At 29.8% G+C, this 24,872-nt stretch overlaps 1 protein-coding gene across 5 annotated transcripts; it reads left to right on the top strand.

Annotated features, from left to right (window-relative positions):
* The first annotated feature begins 4,244 nt into the window (after positions 1-4,244).
* On the top strand, positions 4,245-18,525 carry LOC123013213 (GATA-binding factor 6-A-like). Of its 5 annotated transcripts, none has more exons than XM_044411615.1 (7): positions 4,245-4,357; positions 8,520-9,169; positions 12,203-12,601; positions 14,788-14,916; positions 15,694-15,817; positions 16,350-16,497; positions 17,890-18,525. In XM_044411615.1, the coding sequence occupies exons 2-7, from the start codon at positions 8,561-8,563 to the stop codon at positions 18,017-18,019; spliced, it is 1,539 nt and encodes a 512-aa protein (XP_044267550.1). In that variant the 5' UTR covers positions 4,245-4,357; positions 8,520-8,560; the 3' UTR covers positions 18,020-18,525. The 5 variants fall into 5 exon arrangements, with proteins under 5 accessions (XP_044267550.1, XP_044267555.1, XP_044267553.1 ...); XM_044411620.1 differs by having other exon boundaries at positions 12,203-12,445; XM_044411618.1 differs by having other exon boundaries at positions 12,242-12,601.
* The last annotated feature ends 6,347 nt before the right edge of the window (positions 18,526-24,872 follow it).

The raw sequence follows: 24,872 nt of genomic DNA on the forward strand, positions 1-24,872 counted from the left end.
TATTAAATGTACAAAGTGATCCACAATGAATGAATCTGTTGGCAATCCTGACTCCTGATCATTGGAGTATGCTTTTGATTAACAACAATTCCACAATCTCGAGGAGCTGCACGTCAAGTATTTGTCAAGCAAAACCGTATACGGTTACTGTGTTTCGAGTTATACTTTCAAAGCTGTTACCAACAGACACAGACTTTCTGGATCACTTCGTAGTATTAAAAAATTGTACCTACAACCTATCAAGTTAGTTATTAATAAAAAAATCAATATCAGCATAGGTTGAATACTCAGTTCATTCAATTGCTCAATAGCTCAATTAAAATGGTTATCAAGGAGTATGGAGGAGCTTGTTTATGTCAAGAAACACTCAAAAAATACCAGATTATTAGTCAAAAACGAGGGAAAAAAACGTATTTTCTCTTGAGAGGAAAAATATATATTCTAATCAGTATCAATAAATAAATTACGGGAAATAATCATAATTAAACAATAATTTAATGCTCAAGTGGTTCAACTACTTTTTACAATCAGAATTAGATGTGACATCATTTATCGATTATTTATTATACATATGATGAACAAGAAATGTAGAAATATGTACAATTGCATTATTGATTTAATGATTAGGTAGGTACATAGGTTACATACATATTGTTTTATAAAGCTTTCATTTGGGTAGCTATTTACAGCACACGTAATAGTTATTGATATCAATTTTTATCTTGATGTAGAACTAAATCAGAAATAACAGGAAGAATGATTTCATACTCGAAGTATACCTGCTATAATTTTTTAGCGACTGATTTGACTTTTAGATACTTTTAGGCAGTCGATGGAAAAAAAAAACTGGGACAAAACTTGACTCGTTTGGGTATCAAACTTTTGAATTCTGACGCAAAATAAAAATTGTTAGTTTATGTATAATACAACAAGTAGTCAAAAATTGTCGAATATTTTTATGAATATAATCATCGCTTTATAAACACCATGAGTGCGTAACACGATTATGATTATATCGTGTGATACATCGTTGTAATTAGGAACAAAAAGAATTTTCAAAAATACAGAAATCAAATATGGCGTCTTTTTGATTAATCAAATTTTAGTTGCTGATGAAAATTAAGAAAAAGCGTTTTTGAGAAGAGTGCTTTGGAAAAAACTAAAAAACCCCAACAATTTTAATTAAGAAACTAGACAGTTAGTTAAATTTGGATCTGGAAGTCACATTTCTTATCAAGATTACCTTCTTAAAAACTAAGGTTTTGAAATAGGAACAACGTGATAAACTAGAATTTATTTTTCGCAAAACAAAACAACACAAAGTTATAAAAGATGCTCAAATGCACCACCTTCAAAATTTAATTTGTTAATTAAAATTGTTGTCCTTTTTTCCAGAGCATTCTTTCTAAAAACGCTTTTCCTTAATCTTAAATAGCATGTAGAATTTGATCATATCGTGTGATACATTGTTGTAATCAGAAACAAAAAGACTTTTCAAAAATAGAGAATTCGAATATGGCCTCCATAAGAAAATCTAAAGTTGAGTGTTGTAACTCTGACATCAACAGCGCCTTGGAAAATTTGATGACAGATTTAGATTTCTTGTAAAAAAATGCACTAAGAACGTCCTAGTTAAAAACGTCTAGGTCTTTTTTTTTCTTTTCGCTTGAAAAAATAAAAACGAAAATTACAAATTTCCGGTTTTTTTACAATAATTCAAAAATAAAAATAACACATTAAATTTTCTTTCAGATTATTGTTCAGCACAAAAATGCGCAACTTTGCCCTAATTTAACCGACCTCGTATCTCGTTGCATAAATTTCGATTACCCTTTCGTAAAATGGTCAATAAAATGGAAAATTGGATCGAAGTGATTCTACAATCATTCGAGCATGGAGAAAGGAGTAGGAGGGAAAGTGGTCCTAAAAGTGTCCGAAAAGAGGCAATTTTTATCTTTTCTTTTTTATTATACTGCCAAACTAAATGACTTCTTAGTGATATTTTATAGTGTTTATTTGCTATTCGATACTATAGTGATCCAGTCTGAATATGCTTTATGAATTCACAAAAATGGTTATACTCGTATATTAGCCGAAATGATAATTCGCAGAACGTGCTTATACACGCAAAACAAAACCCCATAAATAAAATCACCAACGATATGGACACATATCGTTTCAGTCATGCGAGGGACTGAAACCAGTTGCTCATTTAGGTCTTTCCAGAGTGTTGTAAAATAAAGAGATTGAATTGTTGCGTTTTGTAATTACAATTTATTTAAATAAGACGTGTTGTGTCAAATAAGTTGCAACAAACATAAGTCAGGTGACGTTAAGCGCGAGAAAGTTTTGGAAACCCCCGGATAAATTTAAAAATTACCGAAGACATACAGTTTTTTCTACAAGAAAGTTTATAGTTGGTTAAAAAAATGTTTGTTATGGAGAAGCTAAATCAAAATGTAAATAATCGATTGATTCCGGAGACACATTTTATATTTGAAAAACCGGATTCACCGGAGCCGTGGCGACTACCGAGACAGGGAACAAGCAAAAAATTCCGTAGGTATACTTTTACACACTGCAATCTTTTTATTGCTATTCACTCAAAATAAGTGTAGATATCATCTTCCAATAACTTACATATTTTGAAAATTTGTTCTTACTTAAATTATTATCAGTGGCGAATTTACGCTTTTGAGCGCGAGTCAATTCCTATATTATACCTATGTGTTTTTCGGATAATAAAAACATGAACTAACATTACAAATACTGTGTTAAAATTTAAAAAATATTAACAACCAGTAAACAGTATGTTCACCCCAATAACAACTGACACTATAATAAAAAGATATTGTATCTATTTTAGTATACTTAAATAATTAACAGCAAAACCTATAATAAATATAAAATGTAAAACAACATTCTAGAATAAATAAATTTAAATAAAAAATATTCTCAAAATAAAAACGTAAAAATCATGGTAAAAAAGAAGAGGTTTTTACAGAAAATATAATTTAATTTTTGATTTACTCCAATTATAAGTTATAGGTACTTGTTTTTCTAAATTTGTTTGTTTTACTTTTTGGGGTCTTTCTAGATGCGCGAATTCTGAAACGAAGAACACTGTTGGGAAACTACAGGTAAATATAATGAATAAGGGTATCACATGCAAAGAGGTAATAATCAGAAATCGGAATTTACTTGTTATAAAAACTTATTATAGGACGTATAAATAAGACAGAGGAGCGAGAGGTAGTGAGTGCTATTTAATTACAAAAGTAATAAAATCGCCAACAATGGCCAAGAGTAAAAATGGGTAGCTTAACATGATAATTTGATAATACAGGGTGTTTCACACAACTTTACGAGGCTTACTCCTAAGGTACGCACCCAACTATACAAAAGTCACAAAAAGTACCCATCGAATTATTTAATTTTTAGAAACCCATGACAGCAGTTGTCAAACTAATCTCTGTTTCATTAATAGTCATTAACTGCTGCAGTTTTTCTATCATTTGTTCTGTCAAGAGACGGCATGAATATGATTCTAGTTCGTTTGTATGTCTTGTCTAAATTGTTAGGTTTAATAAAATACCTATCAAGTTATTTAAGATTATAATTATTAAATGGTAAATTCGGGGATGCTGGGTCCTCGAATGTCTTTGGAACCCAAGCCATTGTCATTCAGACAGACAGTAATTCATACTACACCATTAATTCAAAGATTTTATTTGCTGAAAACTGTACAAATTGAACCAAATGTCTTATTCAAAATTCAAAAATTCAAATAGTTATAGATCACAAAGTTGCGATTTTTGCATTATACAATTTGTCTGGAACACGCATAAAACCAGATCTTTTTGATGATTTCAGCCATTACAAATGCGTGCGAAATTACAAATCACGTGATTTATTCCATCTTCATTGCATAGCAACGTAAAATAATCGCTATTGGTTGTTGACATTAAAGGGCGTGGCGCGTGGCAATAACTAATGAAAACTTCTATTATTTTAGATTTAATTATTAATTTTTGTACAAGAATACATAAGAAAGGACATAAAAAATAAAAAATGTTTTAGTCATTTCAACAAAATAAATCATTCTTTATAAATAGAAACTTGTCATTGCTGTTACCCTTACATGTCAGTTGGTGATAAGTTATCTCTCACCTATCAATACCTTTATTTACATTCAATATGGCGGTTTCTTCTCTTATTCGATTTCATCTAATTAGTTGAGTTTTATTAATTGCTTTAAACACACGTTTGAAGCACTGTTTAAGTATTACCTACATTTCGAAACTTTGAAGAAAAAATTTGTCACCTCTTATTTAACACTTATTTAACACGATATTTGGTGAGTAGACACTTTTTTACACGTTTTTATGCTTTTTTATTACTTTTGTTCTGCTTTATAAAATATCTGTCGACATCTAAAGTAATACTGCTGATATTTTTGTATCAGCCCTTAACTGCTTGCTTTAACTGTTAACATATCACCAGATAGAACATAGATAGATAAAAGTTTCACAAGCAAGCTTATTTATTGATGAAGGTGTTATGACATACTTTTTTTAAATAGGTATTTTTTTAACCTTTTCTCTGCAACTGTTTAGGAATAATTTTAGAAAAATGGGTGTTTGGCATCTAGAGTTAAACTTTTGTACTTTGTAAGTACATATTTTGTTTTATCTTTTCGCATATTGACTAAAAATGATGCTAATTGTGAAATTCATTTTGCCACGTCATTCACGTCAGAGGGTGAGGCATTTTTGCAAAAAAATAGATTAAAATCAAAAGTAATTTAGATGTTATCAGAACAAATTTAGATTAAATTGTTTACTATAATTATGTATTTTATTATACCCAGAAGAGATACGTTGTACAATATACACCTACCTAGCGATTTGAGGTTAAGGACATTATATGTAACAAGATAGCATTATCTTCATCATAATATTTAGTAAGGAATTCCCCCCTATATAGAAAAAATATTCAAAATTATATTTTTTTGTAAAAATAGATGAAACAGTAATTGCCATCTTGTTTTATCGCATCACAAAATGGCGCCTGCACGAGTTACATTGGTTTTATGGATCAGTTAAATGTGAGACAGAGTCGCGGAAACATCTATTTAACTAAAGCTATAAGTGATTAGGTGGTTTATTGTTCAGTGAACACACGTTACTTTGGTAAGTACAAAGCAAATTAAAAACGAATATTTTTTTAGAAATGATATTTTTAATTTACCTTCCTAGTGCCGGTATATTTAATTCTTATATTTTTTTCTAAAAAAACACATTATATTGTAACTTTGAAAATTATTTTCATTTATGACCGCTTCGCTTGAGCGGTTGTAAATTTAGGTGACAATGAGACAATGGAAATGGAATTGAGGTAAGATGGTAAAATTTAAAGCTGTAAACGTTTGACTGCAAATTTTCTCCTAAAATCCAACCCAATTTTATGACGAGGTTTAAGTAGGAGTTTTACTATAGTAAATGATTCTTTGGTTGGCACATTTATCATTTTGTCATTAATGTATTCTGTTGGTTTACAAAAACTGTTACTGAATAAATTGAGTAAAAGGAATTGAGATTTTGGCCATCTCGGAGATAGGGTTGCCGCACCCACTATGACACAATTTTAAAAAGAAGACGTCGGCCCTCATGTTATCTAAGAGTAATTTTGTGATGGTAACCATTGATCCTTGACTTTACAAAAAGAATAATTTTTATATCAATGCCCCGCCCTTACGTGGTTACTAATGAAAAGCTGTAATTAAAAGAAGCGTAGGTTACACTGTTACATTTTTGAAATGTCACGTTGAAATTTAGTTGAAATTAAAGATTAAATCCCAATTTTGTGATTTTTACATTTAATTATATGCATGATAGCCATCACGATTTTTTGACGAGTTTTTGTCATTGACGTTTATTAAAAAAAATATTTTTATTTTTTTAATAAAAATGTTTGTCCAAGAAGTTGAATACAAATCTTGTGTGTTAACTATTTTTCGTTATCCCGTACTGTTATTTGAATATAACGGAAGTGAAATGAAAAGTTATTTTTAACAGCCTCCGTCTTTTAAGGATTATAACAGTCGTCAGTCATTAACAACCATGATAACTACCTTCATGATGTTGCGATTGATTTTATGACATTGCAGGGAAATTACTGTGTCAGGAATGAGATTACGAAAAGTCTTGAACGACACACGGCCGATACCAAATAACAGATTCGGTTGATTATAAACCTTATCTGTTATTTGGTTCATATCGGCCTTATGACACTACTATAACTATTACGCTACGTGTCGTTTCACCCTGTAAAAATGTTAGTTGCCACACGCACATGTAAATAACTATTATTCATAATCACTAATGTAATATGCCGATTATTAACTTGTTAAAGGGTGGGAAACACAGCATTAAATCTCATGAGGAGTAATAATATTACTTCTCTTTGGCGGTAATATGCAGGATAGCCAACCTTAAAATTACAAAAATACCGGGAATTTTTTCTTCCAAATTGTCAAGTTACGCATAATACAGGGTGTTTCACACAACTTTACGAGGCTTGCGCCTAATGTACGCACCCAGATATACAAAAGTAACAAAACACTAGATACAAAAAATACATCTTTAATTATTCAATTTTTGGAAACCCATGACAGTAGTCAAACTAATCACTGTTTCATTAATAGTCATAAATTACAGTTTTTCATAAACAAAATATCATTTGTTCTATCAAGACACGGCATGAATATGATTCTAGTTCATCTATCTTAATCACTAATTCACTAAAAACGTTGTAATTTATGAAAGGGGTGAACAAACTAGAGAAGATTATCCAATTTTTCAAAATTTGTAATCAAGTTCGTATCGGAATATGTATTATTGATTGCATCTTACAGGCGCAGGTCTCGAAAAAATTACGTGAAACACCCTGTATTTTGCTAAATTAGTATTCAATTGCTTTTGTAGCAGTTTCTCTTACTTCTGGGGTAGTACACTGTTCCATTTCGACGATTTTAAATCTGATTCACACATTATTTCAATATCTTCTTTGACATTGCTGAAATGTCAAAAATCAAACGCCATTTGGATGGCCTACCACGTTTGGAGCTTAACTTTGTTAGAATTTTATTTTACGTTTTTATAAATAGCCGAACGGCGTATACTTTGGTAAAGATATAAAAAATTCTACACTAAAGTACCTAAGCGGTGCAAGGTGGTGTATTTTTGCGGTAAAGTTTCTAAAAACGACAAAATTGATCGTTAAAATAAAAAATAGAAATTTGTTTTTAAAAATACAACACATTCGTCTTGAATCTAAACGCATCGTGAGATCTTTTTATTTTTTATTTGGTCTTTCATTTTGATTTTAGGGCACAACTCGATATGATTTGTTTTTTGTTATAAAATTACTTGAAGCGTACTTACTCTTTGTGTCGACACAACCGGATTAAAATAAAACGACCAAATTCGTTACAAGATATTAATTAATTACTTCCCTGGCGTAGTTTTTTTAGGTAAAATAGTAAACAAAACTCAATTTTATATTGCTTTTGTACCGGAAGTCTGTGTAAAAATTTATTCTACAAAACGATTTCTCAATAAACACTGTAGATTTAAAAATTTTGCTTTATATATGATGGTTGATGCAAGTAGAAAACGGTTATCTTTAAAGTTAAAATTAAATCAATGAAAACATATTATTTAGGATAAACAATTTTTATTGTTGAAAGACGAAATTGCTTAAAATTTGCACTATATTCTTCTATACTAGCAGAAGCAAGAACATAAAGAATATTTACTCAAGTTTTTAAATTCATAATTTGAGTAAAAACTTTGCATTTTTTTATAAAATATTCGAAAAGCACCCAAAATTCCACTGTGTGTACTTATAGAAGTAATCTAAGGTTCTCACTGGTTCTGTGAAAAATAACTGTTTAAACAACAACCTAATGGTTAGGTAATAATTATAAGTGTAAGTTGCATATTTTAAGAACGCATTAGTGCCTATGGTGATTCATTTAGCAACAATATTAGAAAGATAGATAAGATAATTGTACCTAGCCAACTAGCCTTGAATTGGATTAAGGTAAATGAGACATTTTCACCAATTTCCGTTGTTATGACCACATGCAATAACACATTTTTGATAAATCCTGCTATTCGCGTGGCGGGAAACGGATATGTTGTTCAAACACATCTCACCTTCCGCCGATCCGTTCGTAGCAACCAAGTCAGAAATCTGAGAATAACGAAACTGTCGTACAGAAAATCTTTATTTTGTAACATGTTGATAAAAATTAACGCTAAATATTTGGCCGACTGTGCATGGCGTATACGCTTTACACACACATCCATTTCCAACACGCCTCAATTTATCTCTGTTTGCTCAAAACTGTTTGCAACGAGTTAAAATAAACCAGAGTTTAGTACGTCGTGTAGTCAAATTAAATGGTCTATATAAACCATATTTCTTTTTAAAACAATTGTTTCCTACTCCAGGTCATTGCTTCCTCCTTTTCTCAATTCGCACCTAGTCCGCGATGGAGCCGAACGAACAAGAGGAGGTAAAAGCAAAACCTCAGGAAACCACCGAAACAGAACAAGCGACCGCAAGTGTGATAATCCGGCGCCAAGTCATAACCACCGCTGGAACAATCGAAGATAACATCGAAGACCCACGAATTGAACAAATAGCCGGCGAAGAAGTCGTCAACACCTCTGATTCGCCAGTGCAACAAGTGGCGTCTGAACAAGAACAGAACAACGTGGTTCAAATTGTCCAGTATGAAGAACAACCAACTTCGGAACAAAATTACGAAGAAGGTGCTCAGCAAGTGTTCGTGTGTACCACTGAAGGATATTCGTCTCAAGCCGAATATCCACAGCAAGAAACAGTGGCTTATACGACGCTTAATATTCCTGCAAACGCTCAAGCGATTGCGACGATTGAAACAACTGAATATGCGGATTTAGATAGTGTTAACAATTCTACCTACAATGACCAATATGCCGGGAATGATGCGGCGCAATATATTCAGCACTATCCTGCTGATTATGGAAGTTATCCAGGACAAAGGACTGGAGCAGAAAGCCCACAAACGGCACTCTTTAGAAACACCGACCCAAATCTTGCCTCATCGAGATATTCAGTAAGTACAGATTTTATCTTATGCGACAATGGGGTGAAATGAGATGTATTTTGCTAAAAAAAGTATAATACTCGTTATGTGTGTTGGGTCTGCGAAATTGTTGAGTATTAGATATCCTAAGGACACAATTATAACATTAATGTGGACTTATTTTTGTCAAAAATAAGTTTAAATTTTTGCAATTGGTAAATGTAGCTCTCATATCTAGTGATAAAGCAAAAATATGGCTTATTGCAGCTGTTTTAAATAAATAAGTTGAAAATAATATAATAGTTATTTATTATACAAGACGATAAAATTGAATTTTATCTTTGAGACCAATTTAGCTTTGAGGCGTTAGCTTATATGCTCGAAAATATAATGAAAATTTTGTCGTCGTGTACAATATAAAATTTGATTCAATCCTTACTAATTTTGTAGTCAATTTGGTCGATATTCATAAATGTCAAAGTCAAATTCAACAATGAAATCTAATGTCAAAGATCGTTACCAACTAACAACCGCAGATATACAACAATGGATGTATTTTTTATCATCTAGACGATAAAATTTTATTTTAACATGAAGAAAAGAGTAGATAAAATTCAATTTTAACATAGAGGATGGAATAAAATATTAAACTTGGTTTTATTGTGTCTTTATATTAGATTTCTTTGTTATAAAAATAATTATTACTTGGAAACACTTAATTTTTACCAACAATAAGTAAAACAATATTTGTAAAGTTTGAAATTTTTGTGGGGTAGTGAGTACGACTGCTTAACTTACAACAAAGCTAATATTTATTAAAACTTAATTATTTAAATACTTTACGAGTATCTTATACCTCGCCTGGTGGATAAGGAAAAGAAAAATAATTTTCGTACTATGTACATATTAGTTTTTATAATTTTGTTTAACAAATAATATCAATGATAATTCAGTTCCAAGACTTCCATGATATAGAAATAACTTTGCACAAATTCAGTGTTGTTTCCCTGGACATCTAATTGAATTAAAACACAAATGATTTTTAATTAAAAATTTTATATAGTTTTTTGACTTTAAATTATTTAAAACAAGTATGTTTAATTATTTTTTTCATTCGAAATAAATCAAAGTACAAATCTAATTATTTGTATTTTTACAATTACCTCTTTTTAAGAACATTTAGTTTTTTGATTAAGATAACTGGAGGTACATTTATTTATGAAATAATAAAGATAAATAATTGTTCTGAAAAATCAGTTTGGTTTCATGCATAGACTTTTTTAAACAAACTCTAAATTGAAAATGGTTATTTTAACAATGATATTTGGCAAAATGTTCAGTTCATTCAATTGAAATTTTAAGAGTAAAAATCGATATTTTTTAAAATTTATTCCCTTTATATTTCCTATTGAGAGGAAAAGCACATTTTAGCCGGTTTTTAGACTTGCAAAGAAAACCTGTTTATTTTTAGTATCAAAAATCATAATTGAGAGGTTGAGATATCTTTATTGTTGGTATTGTGTTCAATTGTTGAATAATTAGAAAAATAATTTTGCAAACCTGATTTCGTGGAAGATGGTATAGAGGACAAAGGGAAATAAAAACCATTAAAGTCGTCGCGACGTTTCGATACCTTTATTGTATCTTCCTAAGGCGAGGGAGGGAAGAACTCCTTGACTGTGCCATGCTTCTTCCCGCTCAGCCAACAAGAATTATTCGCCTGAGGAAGCTACGATAAAGGTATAGAAACGCCGCGAGGAATTTAATGGTTTTTATTTCCCTTTGTCCTGTCCTGTCCTGTCCTGTCCGAAATCAGGTTAACATATTTCAAGGACAAGAAACACAAAATGGATAATTTTGCAAATTGAAAATATTTATACACAATTGTAAAAAAAAATACATTCTACTAATTTGCAAATGCATAATAGAAACTATGGTTACCTCAAATAACTTTGAAAAATAATTTGGTCAGGACTAGTGGGTCTTCAAAAATTAATCTTTTATGACACTTTTATGACACTGGAAACCACATATCCACTTTTGATAAATTTCATATCGAAAGATATAACAATTTATTAACTTTAAATACTGAGCATAACTTGGCTAAATTTTACAGGCCTGATGTCATGTCATGCTATCTATGGAAAATTTAGATTAAAAATGTGATAAAAATTGCAAAAGCTTAACCAAACGAAATACAAAAGCTTACCATCTTTAGAAAGTTAATGGTACTCATGTCATGATCTTTTTTGTTTTGCCATGATATTTATAAATGGAAGAGTTGTCAAAAATGTTTTTAATGGACACTTCGCTTCTAGAAATTCGGATTTTTTCAATAAAATCCTAAAAAAGCCAAGTTGTCAACTTGTCAATGACAGACCCGTATTAAAACTGTCTCAACGAGTTGGTAATGTCCATTATTTACCTTTAAATCTTAAAATTTTAAAAATCTATGTAGAAAATTGATAAATAATAATACTAAACTAGTGCATCGCCTGAAATTATTTTCAACCAAACAACGTGCCACAAAAATAAGTTACAATACAAACTTATGTTTTTTAAAATTCTTTTGTAGTTGTACAAAAAGATTGTAGCTGCTTCAGTTTTTGGGTAATCATTTTTAAGAAAGAATATTTTCGTCAAAAAAACAACTTATTTGAAAAACTAAGCAAAATTGTCCAGTAAAAGTTTATCTTGAAAACATTGTAATAAAAAGCTACATCTAGAAATGCCAAAAAAACATATGGTGTTTTATTTAAAAACTATAACTTCGTATTGTAACTTATTTTTGAGACATGCTGTATAGTTGAAAATAATTTCAAGCGATGCACTTGCTTAATATTTATAAAAATGCTTTAAAATTTGAACAATTAAAGGTCAGTAATAAACTTTACCAACTCGTATATTCATCAAAGATTTTATTTGTAAAAAATGTCAGTTTCACATATCTAAAACTTACAACTTCTTCATGTAAACTACCTAATAAGAAGTATTTTCAAAAATTGCCAACATTTCTTGAAAGGCTCTTGGAAGAGTAAAATATAGTTTTAAAATCCCTTCCAGCAATTCGAAGTGTCTAACCAAAGCATCAATAATAATCAGGTGGCCCTGATAAACAGCAACGGGACGTACTCTCAATTCACAGCCCAGAATCCCGGCTGGTCCAACTCTGGAAGCACTGAATACACGTATGCACCAGCAAACGTGTCTCTTCATCAAGCAGACAGCACTCATCAACATTTCGCAAATTCGACATGGTCCAACAGTGCAACCATTGAGGATTCACCTAGAGGACAATATCGAGAGGTACATATCAAAGAATGCGTGAATTGCGGTGCCAGTGTTACCCCTCTTTGGCGTAGAGATGGTACCGGTCACTATCTCTGTAATGCTTGCGGTCTCTATAACAAAATTAATGGTGTTAATAGACCACCAGTGAGGCCTCCCAAAAAGCCACAGGCGGTAAGTTTGAATTTAGGATACAAAATTTTTGTCGTAATTTTTGTGTTGACTTTTTCCTTCATTCTTGTTGCCAAATTTATTCAATAACAGTCCAGTGGTTGTCCTTTCGGTCCTAACAACCTCATTTCATAAATTACGTTACATATTCATGTCTTAAATCTTACACTCTTTCAGTTTTTCAATATCTTCTTTATCCTTTCTTCACTCTGTAGCTTTTTGGTAGGTTTATAGAAGCAAATTTTATACACGTTTCAATTGCAAATTTAATTTAGCTAATCAGGAAATAGACTGCTACAGCTGACAACCACAGACTGCCACATTTCTGGTTCTAAAATAATCTCTAAGATTATTTTAATTTAGGAAATAGAAGTTTGAAGCATAATATGATCTAAAATAATTTTTCTTTTGTCTTTAAAGGTGTTTTAAATTCACATACTTACAAGGTTGAGTTTTAAGTACCGCCTGTTACCCCAAATTCGTATTTGCTTTTAATGTAATGTTTTTGTAAAGCTAAAAAGAAAAAATATATACAGGCTGCGCCAGAACTCACGCCCCAGAAAAAATACCATGAAACCAGAAACATGGAAAAAATGTAAAAAAAATCCATCTATAGTTATGTGAGTTTAAATTTTGGACTTTATTTCTGTTGTAAAAAAAATCCCTTTTTTTTGCTACAGGCTATTAGAAGATGAAACAAGGAAGCTGTATCCTACATTCTAACTCTGTTTAATGTTATTTGGAGATTTTATTGGCAAAATTTTTGCACCTTTACTAAATAATTAAAAAAAACAAATACAAAATCATCAGTTTTATTAAATAGACAAAAAAAATGTCAAATGTCAAAAAATAAATGTCAAAATTAAAAAAAAAATTCCATGTTCCTGGTATCTTACCTTACATGGCTTTTTTCGCTGGAGCGTAAGTTCTGGCACACCATGCATTTTATTTATTTATTTTGTCATCAAGTCTTTTTACTCTTACAATTATTCATACCTATACAGGGTGATGAAAAAAAGGCGCCCACGATTGAAACAGGCGCGTCCTTTTTTATTGAAACATTGTGACCATCATTCCAAAAATAGTCTAAATAGATTCTTTTTAAAATTTAAACAGTTTGTCTAACAGCACAAAGCGGCAATATTGCAAAAATTTCTTTTACTAAAAAACTATTTCATTCAGGTATTTTTCGTATCTAGGAAACCTTTTTGACTTTAATCGTTCGAATTTCACAGAACAAACAACATTGAAAATTAATTTTTTTGTTGTCACCGTTTCCAATAATTGAATATTACTTGGACATTTTCTGTATCCTAGGATATTTGCAATGTTGCAACATTGATAAATTTTCTTTGGAGCCAAGAAATGGTATCCAAACATCTTCAATAAAGTTTATTTCAATAGACTTTTTACTCATTTTTCTTAAGAACACCGTCAACAGTATTAAAATCTAGACTTAAACAATGAAATTATTTTAAAACTGTTAATTATATAGATTTCTCTTTTCTAAAAAGGAAAGTCTATATCTTACTGATAAGAGCACAAATCCAATTTTGGTCTTCGAATTCATTTTTAATAAAAGATGACTTATAACGTGTGGGTTAACACGGGCGCCTTTTTTCATCATACTGTATATACAGCTTTTGAAATCTTAGTAAATTTTCATTAGGTTTTTATCATGATTCATAAGTTCTAGGGCAATTATTGTACACCGTGAAATCTTATCATTTTCTATCATTTTCTAAGATTACAGCACTAGTTTCACTAATACAGATGGTTAAACAGGTTTTTAGTGATAATAATGTTATTTTTTTAAATATGTACAGAGAGTGTAAAAGATGTGCAGTAGATAATACATAAGTGTTTCTAATCAGCACAAAATTTGATTTTTTCCAATAAACCAATACTATTGATTCGAGTACTTTTCCATTTCATTTTAGTCACGTAGACATACTTATAATATTGCTATAGTTATGACACCAACACGAAAATATACATTTTCAAGTAAAAAAAACACACAAAATGTGTTTGCTTTAAAAATGTAGCAAAAATAGGTCGGTTTTGTGTACTTTAGTGATAAGAGGTTCTACGAAATCGAGTTTAAGATCTTCGTACTTATGTCTGATGCACAAACTTTATAAAATTCTTATTTGTTTATGAACGATGTGACAGCCTTTTTTGGTATATAGCAAAATGGACCAAGACGAAACGGAGTCCAATGTGCGAATTGCAAAACAGGCAATACCACACTTTGGAGAAGAAACAATCAGGGGGAACCAGTCTGTAATGCCTGTGGATTGTATTTCAAACTACACGGGGTAAGTAATTGCTTTTAGAAAAAAAATCAAGAAGTAAACTAATATTGATTGTGTCAACATTTGTTGAATTCGCGACGATTTCCGGTATTTGTCTCCACCAAATGATTCAACGAAATTGTGACCTAGCTTTTCTTTTTATTAAACCGGAATAGGAAAAGGAAACCACCCCTTTCAAGGGTATGAGTAGTTGTTTGAAAAGTCCCATTGTTAATTATTTTTTCCGGAAAAAGTTTAATACGTAGGTATACTTAGGTGTTTGCTGAAAATTGTAGCTTGTTATTTGGAACATTTGAGGTGTGGACATGTTTACTTAATCTGACGTAATTTTTATTTGACGCCAGAGTAAACAAAAACTTTTCCCTGTTCTTTTTTGGTTTTGTACATTTTGTGTCAATATCGGGATATATTTGTCGATGACAACACACTCACTGATAACGACATCGACACGGCTTATATTTTATAAAAGCTGTTAATGGAAATCTCAACAGATGAAACATAAAATTGTGTTACTTTTTTGGTAGTTTTGCATAATCGGCCATTGCCAAAAATCAGACAATCTGTCTGGAAGCTAATCTTAGATACAAAATATTTATATGATATGCCGTATCTTACTTGTTCAAAATATCAGTTTATCCGGGGTTGATGCATTTTACTATCATTTTGATATAGTAGTTATAAAAACAAAAAAATCTCTGGTAAATATAAGATATAGTATCTGTTACGTTTCCAAGATAATGTTCATTCATGCTACAATTTTTGATAATAAAACAATTGCAGGTAAACCGACCCCTAAGTATGAAAAAAGAAGGCATTCAAACCCGCAAACGAAGACCAAAGAGCTCCAACTCTCATAATCAACCAACTCCAAGTACCAGTCAAGGATTAATGCAAAATCGAATGGGTACAGTTTAAATAATTAATTTGATTGATTTCGTAACATTTATTTAACTAAAATTATTTTTTTTATTTTCTAAAACCTTGTTGAAAGAAGAATTTTGTCATTTAGGTGATAATAATCTGAGTGCTGTGTAAATAATCCTAACTGACAAGCGAGTGATAAGGATTGAGTTAATTTTATATATTTTCCCCTATTATCACTGTTAACACATATACAAAACACATCTATACCTACTATATTAATAGAGTGTGTTACATGTAATTTATTTTAATGGTATTTTTTTTTCAAAAATGTTAATTTTTGAATTATTTTGAAACAGTTATTTAATCTACTACGCATTAGGTATACTAAGTGTGTGTTACAAAAACTTACGACATCTTTATTTACTCAATAGATGTAATCATACATCACTACCATAAACTAAGTATATTATGTTTAAGTAAGATTTTAAAGATAAGAATAATCTTAAAAATATTAATTTAATGCAGAAACTTAAAAGGCCACACATTTTTTTACATACATCTTTTATATTTAGTTGCAGTTCCTCATCATGGATATTTTCCTCCAAATATGCATGAAGTTCCTTCCGATCAGTACCAATTGCCTGTAACAACCTATCAAATAAATCAGTACCATCAAAGACTTCCAGGAGCTGAGCAACTCACAAGACAAATTCCGCAAAAGTAAGAAACACTTTTTTAAAAAATTGGAAACAATATACAGAGATTTTTTGTAAAAAGGATCTACCTTCTCAGTCTATTAAAAATAAAACTGTCAATCCGTTATTAGTGGCAGGCAGCCAGATATACACCTTCAAAGAAAACGTCAAATTGTGACGATAATTAAAATATCAACAATAATTATTAATTATTAATTATTTAAACTCACTGTGTTTTATATAAGAAACTAAAAAAATGTATCAGAAATTTCAAAGTTTTCTTTATAAAAACACAAAATCTGTACTCGTCTTTAACAATAAAAAAACCTTTATCATAATCTACAGTATGTCCCCGGATTGAGTTTACAAAAAAACAAGTTTTTTTATCGTTGATTTTACGCTAAAATCACAAAAAAACGTTTTTTACTTTACCTGAAATGAGCAAATCTGAAATTAAAACAACGATGTCACTTTGAGAAATGAGTTTGCGCTAGTTAAATAATAAAAATGTTTGTGGAAATATTAATTTTAATAAATGAAAACTAAAAACAGCTTTAAGATAAAAATTGTAAAGTAATTTTTAACAACAATCATTATTATTCAATTAATTAATTAATTATCAAAGTGACATTGTTGGCAAAAAAATAGAACCATCATTGTGATGGATTTAAACAGCAGAGAAAAATTATTATAAGTTTAAAATTAAGTGAAAAATCAACTTTTCTTCTTACTGAATCAGAATAAAGAAAGATTTGCTCGTTTTAGATGAAGCAAAAATGTTTTTTCTTGGCAGTTTTTGCGTAAAATTATAGATTTTTTTTTCTTTTGTAAACTCAATACGGGGGCATACTGTATAATGATTTTAATTGCTTGGAAAATAACTAGAAAATAGCTGAAAAGTGTGTCTTAGATTTTAATATTTGTATAACAGAGTATTAATGTATTTTTAGCGCACACACAAAACGATTTAACGATTTTAAATAAGAAAATAGTTAAAATACACATTAGTGTTATTTTGAGCTGTATAGTTGGTTGCTTTTCACTCAATGGTGTTTACAATTTTTTGAAAGTACAGAAGTAGACATAGGATTATTGTGAAATGTGACCTATGTATTATTTCGAATAGTTTTATTTAAACAGAAATTATAAAGTTCATAAGTTTGACTAGTTTTGTAGTAAAATTAGATAAAAAAATTGCAGCTAATACAGAAATTTTTATCTGAAAATATGACTTATTCTAACTGCAAAGCTTGTAAATAAGCTTTATTTAGAACTCTTTGTGCCCTCTAGTGAGAATGTTTTTAAGCATTCAAATATGTTTTCTGTAACTCAACTTCTTAAATTATGTTTTTAATTTTATAAACTAGAAGAACTAAACTTAGTATTTAACTATAATAAAATATTAGTTTTTCCACAGCGTAACTCCACTGGAGCCGATTCAAATATCGCAAAGCGATGAACAAACCAGTGTTATAACATCAACATCACAAAATGCTCGCTTTCGGCATCAAGACGACGAAGAGGATGACTCTAATCCCAATGCTTGAAAACTTGTTCCAACAACTTGCGATGTTTTTGGATGTAAATAATCTAACGTTTTTATTTTTTTTTATTAAGTTTAATTTTAGCTTACGAATTTTTCAAAAAATCTTTGAATTTTTTGTCAAACTTTTCTATTTATCCAAAAAAATCGTAAATGACATGGAAAAATAATAAATAGTTTAGTACATAGTACAGTGATGGACAATATAATCGCGTACACTGTAAGACCCAAGTAACACATTTTTTCCAAATTTTCCAATGTGAAGCTTGTCTTTTTCGAAGTTTCAAAATATTTTTAGATTACTTGTTTCCATCTTTTTTTCACTCTTTAAATTGTGATTTTGTTTAAACTCTATTAGCCTGCAACTGCTTTAGCCGAGGTTATACTGTGCGATCAAAAAAAAAATAAATGAGGCGGTGATTAAAGTCCTTCAGATGGCAATCCTGATTTTTGACATTAAATGTCAGCGGAAACTTTGATAAGTTTGCGTTTTATTCATTTTGAGTGAAATAATGTTCACTTTAAAGCAGAAAGTTTTTATTGCTATACAAGACGAAAACGGTAAATGGTTATTTTCACTTTCAGTTTGTGTGGAAAATTTCCAGCTCAGATTCCCAGCCAATGTGTTGCCAACTGTAGAATTTAATCTACTCTAATTTATTAATTTTTTTGATCGCACGGTATATCCCTCATCTAGTTTAGACAGTATAAAAGTTTTTTTCCCTTGAGTAAGTTTTGGCATTTCTACTATTCGACACTGATTTATTTATGTCACGCTAATGCTCACTTCTTTCAGGAAAAAAATGTTGTACGCGATTTTATTGCCCGTCATTGTAAATATGTACATACATACAATACATACACATTTAAAGTCGCGGTTATTCATAGTGACCACTTCCCTGTGTAAATTTTTAAAAATTGAGTTTTGTAAATCCGACTTTAAACATCCAATTGTTTTTTTAGAGACATATCTATCAAAACTTTTGAAAAAGTTTTGAAAAATACTTCACTTATAAAATTGTTGACACAATTTAGTTAATTCTGATGCCAACATGGACATAATTCATGCACTAGAGATGGCGAGCTAGAAGCTGCCAACTTTGCAATAAATTAAATAAATTAAATGGCCACCATGAATTGACCGCGATTATAATCCAATTTACTTATTTAATCAGGCATTGGTTACCATACTGTTGCTAGTCACTTTTTAATTAATTTAATTTGCCATAAAGCAAATCGTATTTTTAATAATATTTAATATTAGCTTTTGTGTTTGCTGTTTTTGTCCAAAAATAACAAAATATTGTACTTTATTATGTTTAAACTGTGATAATTCGAATTTTTTATTTCCATATTGTCAATGTTTGGAGTATGTGAAATTTGTGCCATTATAAATTGTTACTAAATTATACAGGGTAAAGGATCCGCATTATTTATTGTAATTGGCTTTTTAATATAATAAAAAATACATAGTCTTTTTTTATACTCACCTATGACTAACAAAAGAAACATTTTAATTTTTATAAAAAAAAGAAATATGTAGATACCTAGGTATTTTTAGCGTAAAAAATGTTGTAGTCGTAATTTGATTTTTAGCAAAAATTACATTATACAGCGTGATCATTTAGGACTGTTTAAGTTGGCAACAGATTTCAAAGTATTTTTGTTAATAATTTGTAACACTGCAACCAGATACCGTTATGCTTGACACTTACTTTAAGACAAATACAACCCCACAAGATTGTTCAATTGTTGTTAATCAAAAGCATACTCTAGTGGTTATCATTAAAAATTAAAGTCAGAATTGCCTACAAATTCATTCATTCTTGATCACTTTGTATTTTATTTAGGTACATACAAATTACCTAAAGTCTGTTTTTTTTTAAATGGAAATGCCAAACAGTCTTAACGTTGGCACCACTAGTAAATTCATTCATGGTAATTTTAATAAATGAAGTTGGCAGTTCCGGTTTTTTGAATTAATTTGGAAACAATGTCATTAAACGTCAATACAAAAAATCGTTTAAGAAAATTTAGAGACGAAACACCAAAAAAGAAACAAATTCGGTACACTAACAGTTTTTCGAAATTTGGAAACGAATAGTTCGCAAGCAGGAAGTTAGAAAAAGGGTCCGTTAAAATGTAGACGCAATTTGTAATGCAGGTTTGGTAAACATTCTTAATTTTTAGCAAAAAAATTGACAAGAATACAAAATATACATGAAAGAACCTCGGAAAGAACGCAATTAAATTAGTGACTTGTGCATCGTTTTTGAGGAACGAGTTGAAAAAGTAACAATTTTGAAACTAAATGCATCAACTTTGAGCTCATGTCAATCAATTACACAAAATTTATGGCGGATCATCATAATACATACTTGTATCTTTTGCTTAATAACTTTTTTCTGTATCTACATCCTTTTTCTTCAAAGTTTTTGGACCAAGAACCTCATTTTTGTCCACAACATTGTATACTTACTTGCGGTGTGTTTCTGTCAAAATTATTAACACTGAATTCTGTCTTTAGACCTTAGGTAATGATGCCTGTCCTCAGGTATTCAATTATAGCGCTTTCAAAGAGCAAATAGGCACACAAGATTCATAAAAGTCAAAATTTTGACAGCGTCTCAATTTGAACACATAACCATATTTTTTTAACAAAATTTCTAGGGACAAAAACAAAGAGCAAACAAATTTTGTGGCTATGGAGACAAGCGGCTACCAATTTTTTCACCAAAATTTTTACTTGGTAATTTCCATCAAAAAAAAACAGAGTACTTTCCCAAAATATCATTATTTTTTAGATTCTATGATTAGGACTTTTGTTGACTCATTTTTTTCCACATGTAAAAATTAATGTAATTTTATTATTGTACCGACTTTTTACTGATTTGGTGGGGTTTTCTCTAAGAAGAGATATTTTATAAAAGGAAAAAATGGTTTGTTTGTTAAATAAGCTGTAAGTGGATATTCGTGCAAGATTCGGTTCCTGGAAAAGTAGAACTGTCGCGGGCTATAATTTATTGACTGGATTGCAGAATGCAAACGAGATTCGATAAGCCATGCTTATGTTGTTCATTTTGGGTGGACACTAAATATTTTCGTTATGTGAATATTTAGGAAAAGTTGATTTTACAATTGTAAAACACACAAGTAAGTAAATAATTTATATGTTTTCTTGTTTTGGATATTATTTTTATTTTAGGTAAATGGGTAAATCGGTATGTTTTACAATGAAACACAGATTATTTCATTAATAATTTTCAAAAATTATTTTTATTTACTCAAGAAATTACAGACGTCTGCGTGAAATAAATAAAATTAATTACTCCTAGCAATCGGCTTCTTCTTCTTTAAATCCTAAAAATTGATAATTACTCCTACTTACTATACATATTTCCTACTCATATACTAACAAGAATTAATTGTCTGATAATCTCTGTTAAGTAAATTTTCATTTTCTTAAGTGCGTTTATTTTTCAGAGATATCTTGAAACGGCTGTTATTTATCAACACGCTGGTTTGTTTCCTTACTCGTAATGCATGCAAAAATTACAAAATTTTGTAGTAAAATTTAAGATTAATTATTATGAGTAGGTATTAGAAAGTATTTTTAAATCAAATAAGTATATTAAACTTAAAACTAGAAATAATCGTCAATAGTTTAAAAAGTTTATCGTCTGTAAATTATAACAATTATAAAAAAGAATATACACTATAAATTTAAAAAATACACAACTGTGAAAATATTTAAATGCAACATTAAAGCTGGAGAACACTTTCAAAAAGCAGTTTGTCCAAATTTGCATATTTTCGGGAGAGAACAAGAACTGTCTTTTATTAGAGATAATTTTAGGTTTTTATATCAGTGACAATAAATATGAAAAAATATGTACACATTGGATACAATTGGACACTAATTTTACGGCAGGAGTACTTAGGCATTAAAAAAAAAACTTTAAAAACTTTTATCTCAATTCATAAAAACATGGACAAACTGCATTTTGAAAGTCTGTTCTTCATTTGTAGTACGAAAAAAAAACAATACTTCCAATAAGACGAGATATTGTAAAAAAAAGATAAAATGTATAGCTATCAAGACAAGAAAACAAAAACTATAAAACTTATGTTGTCCTGAAAAATTTTTCCTACACCAATATTGGATCACACTAAATTATAAAAAAAATTGTCAAAATAATGTCAAAATTGACATTATTTTATGTACTTATACGACGATTAATTCCGGACCTTTTTATTAATCATTTGACGCGAAATAATTGTATTTTTTGATTGGTACCATCATCTTTACTTGTAGGTTGCATTAGCAAGCAGGAATCAGCAAAAATATACAATACCATGTTAAATCCCTATGTTTGCGATTTATCCATGTTTCAGAACATGTGATCATGTTTTTTTCCAGAAGCATTTTTCTGAAAAAAATCGAAAAAAAACCTACATTTTTGATCACATTCAATCAAAATAATGTAGTTTTCTTAAATAAAATGATTTTGTATGCATACACATAATTTATTTTATTTCTCCATATAGAAGTCAAAATCATCATTGGCAAACGTATTTCATACCTCATCAAACTGCATCAAATTTTTTCAGAATGACATTAATGACACTTTTTGTGTGAAGCGGCCTTTAAGTTAAAGATGCATTTAGACCTTTACAACCTGCTTGATGCACAATTGCACATTAATATGAAAAAGAGTATAGGACATTCAGTCATTCTTGTCAAAATATATTTATTTATTTATTTATATTGTACATTAAATTCAACAAGAATCACATCAGCAAATTATGCAGCACTATATCAAAATCCTCCTAATGTTATTTTCGTTTGGTTTTTTTAAAACACTTGTTTTTCACTTTTTCTTTACTCGTTACCTAATACTTTTTTTTGATTATGATTTTTTTTATGTAAAATTTAGTAATTTGTTGTAATTTTGTGTTGTTTTAAGTCGCTATAACAATATTTTCATAAAATTAAAAAAATATTTTAAGGTGAGTTTTTTCTATTCTATGAGTATTACAGTAAAATGATAAATGGTGAAAGATACAATTTTCAAAAGAAATCTAAAATTGTGAAATATGTGTAACAACTCACGAGTGCCATATAAAACGTTTTTATTCACAATCACTCATGTAATATGCCGATTACTAACCTTTTAAAGGTTGGGAAACACATCATTAAATCTCATGAGCCGTAATATCATTTTATTTCTTAGGCGGTAATTGCAGGTTTGCCAACGTTAAGGTAAATAATTTTTTCTTTCAAATTGTCAAGTTACGCATAATATTTTGATAAATTACTTAGTATTCAATTGCTTCTGTAGCAGTTTTTCTCACTTCTGAAGGAGTACACTGCTCCATCATTTCAACAATTTTAATATCAGATTTACTTCACATTATTTTAATATTTTCTTTGACATTTCTGAAATGTCAAAAATCAAACGTAATTTGGATGGCCTACCACGTTTGGACCCTAATTTTTTTATCAAAAATGATGTGACTGTGAATAAAATAGTATACAAAACTCGATGGTAATAGCCTTCCTCTTGTGCTGATCTCGAGACTAGAGTCTCTCGATCTTATTTATACGTGAGCACTCGGGGTAATGACATATTTACCACCTGGTTTGTAATGTAGTATTTATCTAGCGTCATCTCATTACACGAATAGTGATATTTCATTTAATTTTGATATTAACGACAGTGGGTAATGTGGATATAATAGTGAATATAAACTGCAAGAAAACTTTACTTTATATCTAGCAACGTAATTTGTGGTTAATAGTGAGTAAACAGTTGATTTGCTTATCTCGATGGTAAAATTGCAAAAAGTTAATGGAGGTGGTGGATAATATAGTATACTTATTATATCACAAGGTAGAGAAGAGATTTTTTAAAGCCCAGCTGTTTATTACCCGAAATGTGTAGCATCGAGGGAAATAATAAATGCGAGACTGTAAAAATCTTCTCTATCGTGTTTTATACAGACTTTTTCGGCTAAACCACACCACATTAGAAGTATTAGGAGATCTAACAAAGATATTTATTTATCTACAATTTTGTTTAGTCAGTTAGGTCCTGCTTAATAAAAATATTTTCAAGTTGGCGGCACTTTCAGTTACTCCGAAAGTAGATACAACTTTGTTTTTTATAGAAAGCTTCATGTTTTTCATTGCGTTTTTGCATTACTCAAGTGATTTTCATCGGTTTTTCCTATACCAAAGTTTAACCTCTTTCCAAATATTTAGACTTTTTTGAATTTTTCTGTATTTGCATCTTTTTTTTTTCAAAAATCGATAATTCTACCATTTTTTATTATTTTGAAATCATATTTAACCATATGAAAGAGAAAAATTCTATCTTTTTTTTCTTTGATGTAGGTATTTAGTATAATTGCAAAATCATTAACAAATCCTCAAAATTTAAGGTTACATTCGGGAAACATTAATTATCCTTAATCCAATTTTTCTAAATAAAAAGCTCCAATTTCTTTTTTATAAAATGGAAAGGAATTTAATTCTGCTTCGATCTGTATGAACAATAATTTTGACAATTTCATAATTTTCTTTTAGTACTGAAGTTTCTTTGCGTATAGTAAACAAGACACTGTCGAGAAATTAAGATAGTTTATAATCGAGTTATCCTTGTATCCGAAAACGTATGTCTGTAAAACGTCAAATAAAATGACAAATTGAAATGTAAAATGGCATAATCAAAAAGAGGATGATTTTAATAACTAATATGATTTACCTTAAAAAAATAACAGTCCTCTTATTATTTTATACGTCGGTGACTAATTCCAAGCCCTTACCTTTCGACTTGTCATTTTATTTGACGTTT

Source organism: Tribolium madens, unplaced genomic scaffold (genome assembly GCF_015345945.1).
Source record: "Tribolium madens isolate multiple individuals breed KSU strain unplaced genomic scaffold, Tmad_KSU_1.1 Scaffold_96;HRSCAF=242;Tcas5.2_LG5, whole genome shotgun sequence".
In the NCBI taxonomy this organism is placed as follows: domain Eukaryota; kingdom Metazoa; phylum Arthropoda; class Insecta; order Coleoptera; family Tenebrionidae; genus Tribolium; species Tribolium madens.

Bases quoted from the DNA above. Each gene is read 5' to 3' on its own strand.
- LOC123013213 (XM_044411615.1), top strand. From the start codon at position 8,561: ATGGAGCCGAACGAACAAGAGGAGGTAAAAGCAAAACCTCAGGAAACC. The intron at 14,917-15,693 runs GTAAGTAATTGC...AAACAATTGCAG, and splicing joins TGTATTTCAAACTACACGGG to GTAAACCGACCCCTAAGTAT. The intron at 15,818-16,349 runs GTACAGTTTAAA...TTTTATATTTAG, and splicing joins ATTAATGCAAAATCGAATGG to TTGCAGTTCCTCATCATGGA.